At 45.5% G+C, this 15,345-nt stretch overlaps 2 protein-coding genes across 2 annotated transcripts; one reads left to right on the plus strand and one right to left on the minus strand.

Annotated features, from left to right (window-relative positions):
• Nucleotides 1–1,250: 1,250 nt before the first annotated feature.
• Nucleotides 1,251–3,413, plus strand: LOC144543951 (uncharacterized). The gene is made up of 2 exons (XM_078292397.1): nucleotides 1,251–2,361; nucleotides 2,548–3,413. Exons 1-2 carry the CDS (start codon nucleotides 1,251–1,253, stop codon nucleotides 3,411–3,413), a joined length of 1,977 nt encoding a protein of 658 aa, XP_078148523.1.
• Nucleotides 3,414–8,930: 5,517 nt separating this feature from the next.
• On the minus strand, nucleotides 8,931–14,453 carry LOC144543952 (uncharacterized). Its single transcript, XM_078292398.1, has 5 exons — nucleotides 14,164–14,453; nucleotides 12,950–13,482; nucleotides 11,504–12,766; nucleotides 10,312–11,029; nucleotides 8,931–10,230 (listed from the first exon to the last, which is right to left on the minus strand). Exons 1-5 carry the CDS (start codon nucleotides 14,451–14,453, stop codon nucleotides 8,931–8,933), a joined length of 4,104 nt encoding a protein of 1,367 aa, XP_078148524.1.
• Nucleotides 14,454–15,345: the final 892 nt, after the last annotated feature.

Below are 15,345 nucleotides of genomic sequence, written 5' to 3' on the forward strand. Positions count from 1 at the left end.
AAAATGATTTGAAATTATCTGGATCAGAGATCTCAATCCTGCAAGAGAGCAAAAAAAAATATATTCTAGAAAAATAATTCGGAAAATATTCGTAAAATTCGCGAATTATTTGGGTTTAATTCGATTAAAGTTCGGTCAACTAAATAATTCGGTATTCAGTTCGGTATCACCAAAAAAAAAATTATTCGGATTTAATTCGTGAATCTTGTGACTATACTATCAACGAGTTGTATTTGTTAATTGAGAAAAGGTAATGTCCCCCGTGCTACAGTCCCCCAAAAATCCCCGTGTATAAAAGCCTTCCCTTTTTAGCTTAGTTCTGACGCGTTTTTAATTGCCACAACTGCCATAATTTCAACTACTATAATTTCAAGTACACTATGTATGTTTACATAATTATATGTTGATAAGCCGAAATGATATATGTTGAAACCTAGGGTTTGTTGTGTAAATTAAGCCGAGTTTTATTGAAATTAGAATTTAATTAGGTTAGAAATGTTTAAAAGTTCAAGTTACTGCTCTAGTTGTGTTTATTTTGTAGGTAATCAAGTGCTTGGAGCTTAACGGAGCAAGACGGGTGATCTGGAGCAAGACAGCACGAAGTTTGGACGAATTTTCCCATTTATTGCGGACCGCAATTAATTTATTGCGGGCCGCAACCAACTTAGACAGAACAGCTTCCAGCCTGAGTTTTCTGCACTTCCATTGCGGCCCGCAACCAAGTCTCTCTGCGCGATGGAATGAACTGCCCACTCATTTGCGGCCCGCAAGGAATTTATTGCGGCCCGCAATAACAGTTACAGAACGATATTTTTGCTATTATTAGTTGTTTTTATTTCTGGAAGAGGGGAGAACTGTTTTTAAGGACGAATTTTAGACATTAGAAAGAGAGAAAAACAGAGGAGAAAAGTGAGAAAAAGGAGAGCAAAAGAAGAGAGAAGAAGATAGCGAATTCATCGAGCGATTATATTGTTTTCTTTCTTTTGAAACTCTCTTACTCGTTTATTCTCTTTTGTGCTTTAGCCATGATCGGCTAAGGACATTTCTAGGGTTGATTAGGGTTATATTTTCTTTTGTTTTCTTCCTCTCTCATTTCAGGTTGAAATCTGGCAGAGCAACCTTCAACTCCGAACGTCACAGATTTGGTTGAGTGGTTTTCTAGGCGAGGATCAACCCATCTCTTCTACCAGAGACGGAACAAACACCCAACAAGGGGACCTTTCTTGCACTTAGATCCACGCCAATTAGACATGTCGGCCGGGAATGAAAATGTTCGTCTGGAGAACCTCCAAAGAGAACGGGATCAGATGGCCCGTGAACTTCAACTCTTGCGTGCAGCCGCCGTTGATAGACAAAACAATGAAGCCGCTGATGCCAACCGGCCCTTGAGAGACTTTACAACACCTAGGGCTGAGGAAATCCACCTTGGTTACACGGCACCTACCATTAATGCTGAAGAATACCAAATTCCGCCAACATGGGTTAGCATGGTGCAGCGCAATCTGTTCCATGGTCTAACTCACGAGGACGCAACTCAACATTTAGCCAATTTCGAAGAAATCTGCAGCACAATTAAGGTACAAACTGTTTCTCCAGAAAATCTCAAAGTTATGGCCTTCACCTTTTCTCTTGCAGATAAGGCTAAAAGTTGGATAAGAAGCCAACGACCCGAGAACATGAACACTTGGCCTAAGGTGGCAAATGCTTTTCTCAACAAATTTTTCCCACCATCCAAAACAAACTCCTTGCGCCACCAAATCCACAATTTCCAGCAGAAAGGAGAAGAAACTATGAGCGAGGCTTGGGAGAGGTTTCAAGAACTGCAGAGGTGCTGCCCTCACCATGGTATCGAGGGGTGGAACTTATTGCAAATCTTCTACAACAGTCTTCTGCCGCAAGACAAGGGTATGCTAGACGCAGCCGCTGGAGGTAGCCTCATGAACAAAAGGGCTATTGATGGATACAAGTTGGTTGATGACATGGCTCTCAACCAAAGCCAATGGCACAACCCTAGAGAGACCCCGATCATCCTGCAACGGGGAATGAAGGAGGTGAATTCGAATTCAAACATGGCCGCAGAAATTGCCGCTTTAAATCGCAAAATTGATCAAATGAGCGTAAATTCGGTAAACTATCCTTCTTCTCTTCCTTGCTCAATTTGTGGTGCTACAGACCATTTAGCAATTAATTGTGTTGTAAGTAATGAGGTTAGTCATGAGAAAGTTAATGCCATAAACCAAGGCAATTTCAAACCAAATAACAATCCTTACTCCAATACTTACAATCCCGGTTGGAGAAATCACCCAAACTTTTCGTGGAGACAAAATGACCAATCGACCCAAGGTAACCAAAATAACCAAGGTAACTCAAACTTTAATCGACCAAATCAAGGTTATGGTAACCAAGGGTATGGTTCTAATGCACCACCAAAATCCAATCTTGAATTGATGATGAAGACTTTCATGACAAGTCAAAATCAAAAATTCGATGAATTGACCAAAAAGGTAGACATATTGGCAACCCAAAACAAATTGCTTGAAAACCAAGTTGCACAACAAGCTACACAATTCTCTCGCCAACCGGGCACACTTCCGCCAAAACCCGAGAACAATCCCAAGGATGTCAAGGCGGTTAGGCACATGCTTCGTAGCGGTACGCAGTATGAGGATCCACCTATGCCAAAGGATGACTTCATACAACCACAAGGGGAAGAGGCACGAGGAAATGATGAGCACATCTCCACACATGAGGATTCCGCCTCGAAGGAAAATACACCAATGGCACCAAGCGGCCATGCAGACCAAGCAAAGCCATCTCAAGATGGGACACCAAAGGTAAGTGCACAGCAGGTACCTCTCTACATCCCTCCTCATAAATACGCACCTTTCCCTGGTAGAATTAAAAATGACAAAACTGACAAACAATTTGCTAAATTCCTTGAACTGATGAAACAATTGCATGTAAACCTACCATTAACTGAGGTAATGACCCAAATGCCGGTTTACACCAAATTTTTCAAAGACATTCTTGCAAATAGGCGTAGGCTTGAGGAAGTCCAAATGGTATCCTTAGACACGAACGGTAGTGCCATGGTAATGAATGAATTGCCCAAAAAGTTGGATGATCCGGGTAAATTTTCCATACCCTGTTCGATAGGAAATGTCCAATTTAAACGTGCACTATGTGATCTAGGAGCAAGTGTAAGTCTTATGCCAAAGTCGGTATATGATAGGTTGGGTGTTGGAGAACTTAAGCCAACAAGAATATCGCTTCAATTGGCAGACCAATCGGTTAAGTTACCTTTAGGAGTTGTAGAGGACTTGCCGATTCAAATTGGTAAGTTCTTTGTACCAATAGACTTTGTTGTGGTTGACATGGATGAGGACACTCATACTCCACTCTTGTTAGGTTGACCATTTCTCAATACGGCAAAAGCCGTGATTTATGTTCATGATGGAATTATAACAATGAACATTGGTGAAGAAAAATTAACATTTGACATCAAAAGATCCATGAGATATCCATCTAACGATCAAAGTGTCTTTAGTGTTGAGATTCTTGACAGGTTGATAGATGAGGAGCCCATGAACAACTTGGAGAAGGGTTCCTTTGAGCATTGGATGGATTAGGAGTGCGAAAAAGCCAACCAAACGAGTTCTGTAGATGTTATTGCGGCCCGAAGTGAAAGTTATTGCGGTCCGCAGCCAATCCAGACAGAGCAGGAAGAAATTCGCACAGTTATTGCGGCCCGCAATGAAAGTTATTGCGGACCGCAATGAAAGTTATTGCGGCCCGCAACCACTTCAGACAAAGAATCTGCAGAAATCAGACATTATTGCGGCCCGCAATAACAGGTGTACAATTATGGAGAACCGGTTGAAGGGAAGATTAACATCTCCCTTACCGATACACAAACGAACTAGAAGAGGAGAATGGTCAAGCTCGAGACGTTAAACGAGCGCTTCTTGGGAGGCAACCCAAGCAATTTACCTTTTTGCATGTTTAAATTTTGTACTTTAAAATTAATTTGCATTTAGATAGGTTAATTTAGGTGTTTCAGAAGATTTCAGCCTTCTTTGCGGTCCGCAATAACTTTATTGCGGGCCGGAATGAAGCAAACAGAGATTTCTGAAGCTTAAGTTACAATTTTTCCCTTTATTGCGAGCCGCAACGAAGGAGTCAGAATATTTTTGTTCGCTTACAAAGGTATGCTACAAAGTCTCAGGTACAACAAGTTGTACCAGTTTAAACCTTGAATCTACTCTCGTCTAAGGTTGCAAGTGCACAACCCTATCCGTATAGCATAATAAGGTATCGATCCTCAGGGACGGTTTAATTCGATTCTAAATTTCTACAAATCCGAGTTAAGTACTAGAAGTGTGAAAGGTTTGGTTTGAATTCGTTTCAATTTCTCAATTCAATAACAAAAGATTGCAAAAGAAAGTAAATGTTTGTTTCAGTCAAGTTTAAAAGGATGTTTCCAGGGTTTCAGATTTCATCCTCAGCTTTGCCTCTCTGGACCTTCACTCGACTCGCATCATCTCTGATGCAACCCTAGTGATGCGACCCGCATGGTCTCCCATGCGACTCGCATGGCCATCGAGTGAATGCAGCATTTCACCTGTTTCTGAGTTATTCGATTGTGCAAGGTTCTACTGACCCTACCCACGATTCCTGAGCCTCAACTCTCGTTTATTAGCACCAGTAACCTAGTAGGGAATTGCAATTTCACCTTCTTAGATCTACAACTTTCAACTCTCGTTTATTTGTATTCAATCTAAGTCAATTGATCGGTTTGCTAAAGGTATCCACTATCTCTCAATAAATGGAAATCTCATCTTTCGGTTCAATTGATCTATCTTTTCAGATTTCTAATCTACCTCAAGTGCTTGATTAAATTGCAAGAAAGATCTAGATCAAGATATTAGAAGAGATGAAAGATTCATTCAACAATAGTCAACAAAATGCAATCACACAATCTCAATCAAGCTTTAAAAGGAAGATACACAATCAATTGATCACAAGAACAACTCAAATTCAAGTGAAATACACACAATCAAAGCTTTAGACTACATCAACCCTAGAAACAAAGAAGGATCTACTCAAACAACATCATAAAAGAAGAGAGAAGAGATAGGATCATGATAGAACCAATTGAAGCAATCTTGCAAGGATCTTCCCTCCTTTCTCTCTTTCTTGATCAACACTCCAATTCTTGAGGCTTTGAATCTTCAAATTTCGGAACTCCCTCTCTGGTGACCGAGGCGGGCTATTTATAGACTTTTCAAAACATTTGCTTCAATTCTGGGCCCTTATTGGGCCTTTGCTGTCTGCTCTGGAAGCTCGCGATGCGACCCGCATCAGAGTGTGATGAATGCGCCTCGCATGCAGTGGTGCTGCGACTTGCTGGTGCGGCTCTGAGTGGTTGATGCGCCTCGCGTCAATCCTGATGAGGGTCGCATCAAGGTCTCTTAACTTCAGTAATTTGCTTGATTTCACCAATTTTCCTGCAAGATAAGAATGAAAGCACAGCAGTACCAATTCTACGCATAATCATTATAATAGATGTTATTTAATGGCTCAAGATTCATGTTTTGGTACCGAAATTGGTCAAAACAATAGGTCGGATATAGCAATATCAAATTCCCCCAAGCTGACCTTTTGCTTGTCCTCAAGCAAGGAGCATTCTTTGGTACCAGATTGGTTCTAAATGCAAGAATCGACATAAGTTGTTATTATCAGGAATTTCGTGAGTCATTTTGATAACAAGTTAGGCTTTCCTCGAACTACTTTGATTCACTCCACAAATCGTCCACTTAACTTCTTTTTCCAAGATGTTTTGTTAATTAGAAAGACTTAGAACTCAGATTTATCAATATTCATTCTTAAACTGAAGTTATACCCTAGTTTGTGGTGTACGGATCAAGTTCCCCCAAGCTTGGAGCAAGCTAGAGTCAGAAAGTTGCGGACGAAGTGTGTTGATATATGCAAAAGTATATTATTTCTATCGAGCTCAAAGGCATCCGAATGGATTGTGCCAGTACTCTTTTTTATGTTTAAATTGGGAGACGAGCTCAAAGGCGCCCCGAAGGACTTATTGCCAGTACTCTTATATTCTCCATCTTTTTTTTTTCTTTTTTCTTTTTATATTGCATATACCATGAATACACACAAACACTGGTATTCATTCATACCAATGAGTATCCCAATCTTTATTTATTTTTATTTTTTTTTAAATCCCGTTTTCTTGTTTTAAAAGGCATAATTCAGATTTCAAACGTTTCTCGATAAAATTTAAGATCTCATCTTTTCAATTTCACAAAACTATCTCATTCAAGTCGGTTAAGTGGTCAACCATGGGGTTAGACATAAGCAATTCAAGATCAGACTAGTTATTACCACAATAATTCACAAAATTCCCGAATCAAACAAGTCATGCAAGAAAAGTAAACATAATCTAAAAGGGTAAACATGGTCTAAAAACGAAAAAGATAAAGGTGTAGTGTACCCCCCCCCCCCCCAAGCTTAGTCTGAGCATTGTCCTCAATGCTTCAAGACTGAAAGATAAAGTAAAGAGGGGAGTAAAGAAAGCGAACCTGATCAGTGGTGAGGAGGAGGATGATCTGGCCAATATCCATGGTCCTCATAAAAACGCCAGTCCTCCATGTGAATCTCAAGCCTCTCGAGTCGTGTATCATGAGTTGATAAATCCATCTGGATGCTGCTAAGAGTGTCACCCTGGTCAATCAGAGTGGACTGGATCTCCTGCTGAGTGGTACGGATAGAGATCTGAGTAGCCTGCATGTCCATGATAATGCGATACAGGTCTCCGATGGTAGGGTCAGATGGGTGAGATGGAACAGCTGTAGGAGTAGAGGTGGGGGGTTGGTGAGACGAGCTGGGGACATCAGTCATGACAACATCCTCGGAGGGATAAGAAGAAGGAAATGGAGCTATAGGGGATGAAGAAGGATGAAATGAGATATTAGGAGAAGAAGAATGAAATGGAGCAATAGGAGAAGAAGCTCGCTCGAGTGGAGATGATGTATGGAATGAGGTATGAGGAGGTGGAGATGGGACTCTCTCAGGCTGAGGTCCAGTGAAAAGCCAGGTACTCTCATCCTCAAAAGAGATCGGTGCTCGAAGAGGCAGCTGAAACTGAGCACCATGCTGCAGGCGCCAAAAGTTATGGTCACTGTGACCGGCTGGCCCGCGCACGATCTTGATAAAGGTCGCTGACTGGTAGGCTACGACATCTATGTCAATCCGACCTCTAGACTGGGTAAAACCCGCGGTCGAGACACCTAACCTGTCAGCGATGAGAGTGACGTAGGCTCCAATGTGGATGGAACCTCCTACCTTCTTGTTCTGCTGGATATCGACCCAGTGTCGAACCATGAAGAGCATCAGATCGGGCCGCTCTAACTCCACATCGCGTCGTAGCATGTGGTCCAGCAACTGGAGATCCTCCTCATTGGCCCTAGCCACCGTCTCGCCTCGTGCGAAGATGGTGTTGGCTAGGGCACGCTGAATGCAGCGAAGAACAGGGTGTGGGATGGCGAGACCTCTGTACTGGTTGCTTGTGGCTGTCTGCATACCAGTAATCAGGCGCCAGAAATGATCCTTGTCAAAGCCCACGCGAAAGTCGAGAGAGTCAGTGGTGGGGTTTGGGGCAAACCCGAACCACTCGCGGAGCCTGGAGACACGCACGCGCCGAACCTCACTACGCATCTGAAATTTGATGTAGGGCTGGTCAGAGTTATCATACCTGAGCTTGAGCGAGGAGAGGAACTCAAGTGTAAGCTCGTCGAAGCATGGTCGCTCAATCTCCCAGAATGCCGGCAGGAACCTTACTCGCTCAGTAAGGCGGCGGAAATTGTCAGAAACTCCGAAAGCGCGGAGTGCGTCAAAATCGGGACGGTGCATGTTCGCGAACTTGCGCTGCTGCAAGAGCTCGAATCGCTCAAACATACCCCGACCCGTGAAAGAGAAGGGAGGGTCAGGGTAGTGCTCAGCACGAGGAGTGGTCTGAGCAGAGATGGCATCAGAATCCTCGGAGACATAGTCAACAGGTGTCCCTGCTGCATAATGAGAAGAGGGAGAAGGGTGATAGGAAGAATGAGGAGAAGAAGAGGGAGAAGGGTTACCCGTATTACCAGACGAACCCGAGCCTTGCTGAGACCAGTCAACCGACTCCGAAGACTCAGAAGGAGAAGGAGTGGGGTCTGGTATCCCCTGTTGGAGACGAAGGTCTCTCTGACGGCGGAGCTCTGCTTGATGGCGCTCGTGGTTGCGCTTGGATCGGAGCTCTCTGCACATTGCTTGTTCTGGATCATCCATGATGCGGGTCGCGTTAGGGTTGAAGCGGGTCGCGTTGGGGTTGAAGCGGGTCGCGTCTACCTGGAAGCGGGTCACACTGGAGAAACTCGGGGCGCAGCAATGGCGGAAGGGCAACCGCCCCTTCGTCTCCTTCTCTCTCGGCTGTGCTTCCCTCGCGCTCTCTCTGTCTCTCCCTTTCGGTCAATCTCTCTCTATCACTCTGTCTCTCTCGATCTCTCTCTCGGTTTCTTTCTCTCTCTCACGGTGTCTCTCTCCCTTTCGCTCGGTCTCTCTCTCTTTCGCTCTCTTGCTCTCTGTAGGTACGGTGAAGGAAGAAAGAAGAGGGGGAGGGTTAAGAGGGAGGAGTCGGGTCGCTTGGGCTACTGGTCTCATTAACGCTGTCGGTGTTGCGATGCGGGTCGCATCATGACTCATGCGGGTCGCATCAGAGTGAGTCGAGTCGCAGGAAACACTAAAACTTAAATTATCTAAATGCAGGATAACTAGAAACAAACATACAAAAGGAATGAAGGTTATGCAAAAAGTAAAAAGAATGTTTGGGCTGCCTCCCAAGAGCGCTTGTTTTAGGTCTCGAGCCTGACCGTCGTCCGCTAGGTTTCGGTTGAGATAGGATCGGAGAGATCATGAACAAATCGTCCCGGACGAGGGTGACTCGCAATGTAGTGCTTGAGACGTTGTCCATTGACCTTGAAGGTTCCACACGCGTCATTTTCAATCTCAACTGCACCAAATTGGTACACCTTTTTAACCTCAAACGGACCGGACCATCTAGACTTCAATTTCCCTGAAAAGAGTCGCAGACGAGAATTAAAAAGAAGGACAAGATCACCTTCTTGGAATTCGCGAGGCATGATATGCTTGTCATGGAGAAGCTTCGTCTTTTCCTTGTAGATCCTTGCATTCTCGTAGGAGTGTAAGCGTATCTCGTCCAACTCGTGTAAGTCAAGAATGCGCTTCTCTCCAGCTTCCAGCATGTCCATGTTGATGGCCCTTGTAGCCCAGAACGCTTTGTGTTCAATTTCCACAGGAAGATGACATGGCTTGCCGTACACCAACTTGAAAGGGCTCATCCCAATCGGTGTTTTGAAGGCAGTTCTGTACGCCCACAGTGCATCACTCAGTTTCAGAGACCAATCCTTCCGTGTCCTCGCTACGGTCTTCTCCAGGATAGACTTGATTTCCCTGTTGGAGATTTCAGCTTGACCGTTGGACTGGGGGTGATAGGAAGTGGTGACCTTGTGTGTCACCCCGTGTCGACTCAGGAGTTTGTCGAATTGGCGGTTGACGAAATGCTTGCCACCATCACTGATCACAGCGCGTGGGACTCCAAAGCGTGGAAAAATGATGTCGGTGAACATGCGTTTCACTGCATTTGAGTCAGCATGTCGACATGGAATTGCTTCGACCCACTTGGACACGTAATCCACCGCAACCAAAATGTACTCATAACCGTGAGATGGTGGAAACGGTCCCATGAAATCAATCCCCCATACGTCGAAGAGCTCTACCTCTAGGATGGAATTGAGAGGCATCTCGTTGCGTTTGGAAATGTTCCCTGTCCTTTGGCACTTGTCACAAGCTGCAACTAAGGTCCGCGCGTCTCTGAAAAGAGTAGGCCAATAGAAACCAGATTGCAGGACCTTGGCAGCTGTCTTGGAGAATGAAGCATGACCTCCGTATGCTGACGAGTGGCAGTGCTCAAGGATAGAACGCGTCTCTTCATTTGGTACGCAACGCCTGAGTATACCATCAATTCCTACCTTAAAAAGAAAAGGCTCATCCCAAAAGTAGTGCCTTGAATCTGATTTGAGCTTCTTTCGTTGCTGGTACGTCATGGTGGCAGGGGTGATCTCAGAAGCTAAGAAGTTGGCAATGTCTGCATACCAAGGGTCTGATTGAAGGCTTGTGCGGGTCGCATGAGGAGTGAAGCGGGTCGCATGACCCTGGATGCTGGTCGCATTGATGGTGTTCAGTGCAGAGATGGACAAAAGTTGTTCGTCAGGGAAAGAATCGCTGATTGGTAGATGAGCAGAGCTTCCTCCATCCAAACGAAGTCTAGAGAGATGGTCTGCCACCGTGTTTTCGATGCCCTTCTTATCCCTGATTTCAAGATCAAATTCCTGCAGAAGAAGAATCCACCTGATCAAGCGCGGTTTAGCATCCTGTTTGCTCAACAAATACCTGAGTGCGGCATGATCTGTGTAGACGATGATTTTGGATCCCACCAAATACGACCGAAACTTGTCGAGAGCGAAGATAATCGCCAGGAGTTCTTTCTCGGTGGTCGTGTAATTCATCTGAGCTGGGTCTAGCACTTTGCTGGCATAGTAAATCGCACATGGCTTCTTGTCTTTCCTCTGCCCTAGAACTGCTCCGACAGCGTAATCACTAGCATCACACATGATCTCGAAGGGGAGCGACCAGTTAGGTGGTTGCAAAATGGGCGCTGAGATAAGGGCTTCTTTCAATCTACTGAAAGACTTGACACAATCGTCCGTGAAAACAAAGTCAGAATCCTTAACGAGTAGATTGGTCAAAGGTTTCGCGATTTTGGAAAAGTCCTTGATGAAGCGACGGTAGAATCCTGCGTGCCCGAGAAAGCTCCGTATGCCCTTGACATTTGTTGGAATCTCCAGTTTCTCGATCACCTCTATCTTCGCCTTATCCACCTCGATTCCCCTGGAGGTCACTACATGTCCCAGAACAACTCCAGTTTGGACCATGAAGTGGCATTTCTCCCAGTTTAAAATCAAATGGACCTCCTCGCATCTCTGGAGAATCTTGCAAAGGTTCGTCAAACAAGACTCAAAACTTGAACCGTACACGGAGAAGTCGTCCATGAAAATCTCCACCTCGTGCTCAATGAAATCAGAAAAGATGGCCATCATTGCTCTCTGGAAGGTTGCAGGCGCATTGCACAGACCGAAAGGCATCCTACGGTACGCGTACGTACCATAGGGACAAGTGAAAGTGGTCTTTTCTTGGTCCTGTGGGTGAATGGGTATCTGGAAGAACCCGGAGTATCCGTCCAGATAACAAAAATATGAATGATTTGCAAGCCTTTCCAAGAGTTGATCAACAAATGGCAAAGGAAAGTGATCCTTGCGGGTGGCAGCATTGAGTTTTCTGTAATCAATACACATGCGATAACCGTTCACCACACGTGTTTGGATTAACTCGTTCTTCTCGTTCCTCACCACTGTTGTACCACCTTTCTTCGGCACCACATGGACAGGACTCACCCATTGGCTGTCGGAAATTGGGTAAATGATACCTGCGTCGAGAAGCTTGAAAATCTCTTTCTTCACCACCTCTCGAAGGTTTGGGTTGAGCCGTCTCTGGTGTTCAATTGAGGGTTTGTGATCGTCTTCGAGGAAAATTCTGTGCGAGCAAATGGATGGACTGATTCCCTTCAGATCATTGATGGAATACCCGATTGCCCCTTTGTGAAGCTTCAGTTTCTCCAAGAGTTTGGAGGTCTGATCAGGGTTCAACTCTGCGTTCACAATGACTGGAAAGGATCGATCTGAGCCTAAGAATTCATATCTGAGATTGGCTGGAAGAGGCTTAAGCTCAGGGACCTTTTCTTCTGTCTGCGTGTTGATGCGGGTCGCATCATCTCCCTGCGGCTCGCGTTGAGGTCCTTGCGGGTCGCATCCTGCTTCTTTCAGTTCAGCTGTTTTCACATCTGCTTCAAACATCTCTCCCAATCGAGCAGTTTCAACTTGTATCTCAGACAAGAAATCAGCGTGTGCTTGCATTCCCTCCTGAATTTGTTCAATGAAGTATCCTTCTGCCAAGTCCGTTAGACATTCTTCGGTCGCATCGATGCGGAAGCAGGACTCGGCGGTGGACGGGTACTTCATTGCTCGGTCAATCTGGAATCGCACCTTCTCTCCTCCAAAGTTCAAGGTCAGCGTTCCTTGGAACACGTCAATGATTGCACCTGCGGTTCGAAGGAAAGGTCGTCCAAGAATGATCGGGACTTCCTTATCCTCTTCCATTTCCATGACTACAAAGTCAACAGGCACGTAGTACTTGCCGACCTGAACTGGCACATCTTCAATTATGCCAAGTGGAAGTCTTACTGAGGAGTCAGCCAGCTGAAGTGACATCCGAGTTGGTTTAAGCTCCCCCACTCCCAATTTCTCAAATATCGTGCGAGGCATGAGGCTCACACTCGCTTCCAAATCACAAAGAGCTCTCTTGATTGTCGCTTTCCCTATAATGCAAGGAATAGAGAACTTACCTGGGTCATCCAGTTTGGGAGGAAGCTCGCTGTTCAAAATAGCACTGCACTGCTCCGTCAGTTTCACCGTTTCGGCCCCCCCCAAGCTTCGTTTGTTGGATAGAATATCCTTCAAAAACTTGGCGTAAGTGGGCATCTGGGTTAGGGCTTCGGTGAATGGAATTGTGATGTGCAATCCTTTGATAACCTCAACGAAGTTAGCGAACTGTGCATTCAATTTGGTCTCAGCCAATCTTCGAGGGAAGGGTACAGGTGGTCTGTACGGAGGTGGCTTCTCGGCTTTTCCTTTGTTCTAAGCCTCAGGCTTGTCTGATGCGGGTCGCGCGTCTGGGATGCGGGTCGCATCCAAAGTCTCTTCACTTGGCATTGCGGGTCGACTAGCTCCTTCATGAACAGGAGGGTCTTCAGAGCTGGATGCGGGTCGCACGACTGGGATGCGGGTCGCATCAGATGAAGTTTGCTCTGTTGGGTTGACTGGTTCCTTGTACTGGGTTCCACTTCGCAAAGTAATTGCCTTCGCCTCTCCTCTGGGGTTTGGTTCTGGTTGTGCAGGTAGCTTCCCAGGTTGGGGTTGGCTCGAGGCGACTATGTGACTCAACTGCTCAAGCAATTTGTTCTGAGTGGCTATTTGAGTCGACATGGACTGCATTTGTTCCCACATAATTTGGTTCATTTTTCCTTGCTCGTGTGTGAAGTTGGTCGCATAGGGAGGCACATAAGGTTTGGAAGGACCAGCTTGAGATGCTCGGCTGTTCTGATTGGGGAATGAAGCGTTTTGGTAGAAGTTTCTGTTGTTGCTCCCTCCAGAAGAATTGTTCCAGTTGTTGCTAGATGAAGGGTTGTTGAAGGGTGGTCTGGGAGGATTGTGGAATGGTGCAGGATTGTTTTGATTCCTATTCCAATTTTGTTGTTCCATTGGATCCTTGGAATAGGATCGGTTGAAGGGAGGTTTTGGGAAGAAGGAAGGTTCGTTGTTGATGGAGTTGACCTGCTCGATCTCCTCATCAGCCTGCACCAATGGACATTGCTCATAAGCGTGTCTCTCATCACCGCACATGACACATGCTTGCGGCTGCTATTCGACTGCCTTCACGCTCAGCTTGTCCATCGCTCTCTGCATGGCGTCCATCTTGGCGGTGAGAGCCGTGATGTGATCCACCTCGTACTTGCCACCTCCTTGGCTACCACCTTGGCCTCCTCTTCGTCGTGAGTTGTCACGGCCGGACCACTGCTGGTTCTGCGCCATGCTGTCTATCAAGTTCATAGCCTCTAAAGGCTCCCTTGACATCAGCGCGCCTCCCGCAACAGCGTCGACGTAAGCACGAGTGCTCTCTTTCAAGCTGTCATAAAATGTTTGGATCAAGAGCCAGTCCGGTATACCATGGTGTGGACAAGAGTACTGCAGTTCTCTAAACCTTTCCCATGCCTCATTCAGGGGTTCATCAAAAATTTGACTAAAGCTGGTCAGGTCATGTCTTACCTTGGCAGTTCGTTTATGAGGGAAAAATCTGGTCAGAAACAGTTTGGATAATTCCCTCCAAGTCAGAACTGAGTCCCTAGGTAAAGATCCTAACCATTTCTTTGCCTTGTCCCTGAGAGTGAAAGGAAATAGAGCAAGCTTGGTGTAATCAGCATTCTCAATGTTAGTTTTGATGGTCGTGATGCACTCGAGGAATGTTTGGAGATGGGAGTGCGGGTCTTCGCGGTCGAGTCCATGGAAGGTGTTCTGTTGCACCATGTTGACTACCCTCGGATTGAAGTTCGGTTGTTGACCGGGAATCCTTGGTAGTCTGATCGCGCCTCGGACATCTCCGGCTCTTGGTACGTTGAACTCACGCAAGGTCCTTGGCATGAAGACATCCATGTCGTCGTCAGACTGATCGGTCAGATCTTCTCTTTCTCTGTTTCTGGCTTCTGCATCCCTGTCCTCCCTGCTCGGATGTTCTGACATTGTTTCTGTGACGCGAGTCGCTTCAGAAGTGATGCGGGTCGCGTCGGATGTGACTCGGGTCGCGTCAACTTCGATGCTGGTCGCGTCAGCTGATAACTGAGCAGGAACAGTGTCGTCAGGAGGAGTGTCGTCAAAAAGCGGTCCTCTGCTCCTCAGTTGGTAAGTCAACTTGTATTTACCTGCAGGAGGGGGAATGAAAGCCAATTTTTAGTGATAAGGAAGTAAAGAAAAAGAAAAGATACAAATTAAAATCTAGATTAACTAAGAAAAGCAAAAATCTAGAAAGGAATTTATAGCCGTCCCCGGCAACGGCGCCAAAAACTTGTTCGCTTACAAAGGTATGCTACAAAGTCTCAGGTACAACAAGTTGTACCAGTTTAAACCTTGAATCTACTCTCGTCTAAGGTTGCAAGTGCACAACCCTATCCGTATAGCATAATAAGGTATCGATCCTCAGGGACGGTTTAATTTGATTCTAAATTTCTACAAATCCGAGTTAAGTACTAGAAGTGTGAAAGGTTTGGTTTGAATTCGTTTCAATTTCTCAATTCAATAACAAAATATTGCAAAAGAAAGTAAATGTTTGTTTCAGTCAAGTTTAAAAGGATGTTTCCAGGGTTTCAGATTTCATCCTCAGCTTTGCCTCTCTGGACCTTCACTCGACTCGCATCATCTCTGATGCGACCCTAGTGATGCGACCCGCATGGTCTCCCATGCGACTCGCATGGCCATCGAGTGAATGCAGCATTTCACCTGTTTCTGAGTTATTCGATTGTGCAAGGTTCTACTGACCCTACCCACGATT

Source organism: Carex rostrata, chromosome 25 (genome assembly GCF_964058835.1).
Source record: "Carex rostrata chromosome 25, lpCarRost1.2, whole genome shotgun sequence".
NCBI classification, from domain to species: domain Eukaryota; kingdom Viridiplantae; phylum Streptophyta; class Magnoliopsida; order Poales; family Cyperaceae; genus Carex; species Carex rostrata.

Excerpts from the sequence above, each read along its gene's own strand:
- LOC144543951 (XM_078292397.1), top strand. The coding sequence starts at position 1,251 with ATGTCGGCCGGGAATGAAAATGTTCGTCTGGAGAACCTCCAAAGAGAA. Across the intron at positions 2,362-2,547 it reads AGGTAACCAAAATAACCAAG|TTGCACAACAAGCTACACAA; the intron begins GTAACTCAAACT and ends TTGAAAACCAAG.
- LOC144543952 (XM_078292398.1), bottom strand. The coding sequence starts at position 14,453 with ATGGATGTCTTCATGCCAAGGACCTTGCGTGAGTTCAACGTACCAAGA. Across the intron at positions 11,030-11,503 it reads GAACGAGTTAATCCAAACAC|TGACCTCCAGGGGAATCGAG; the intron begins GTGTGGTGAACG and ends TGGGACATGTAG. Across the intron at positions 10,231-10,311 it reads CTTTTGTCCATCTCTGCACT|CCCTTGGTATGCAGACATTG; the intron begins GAACACCATCAA and ends CCTTCAATCAGA.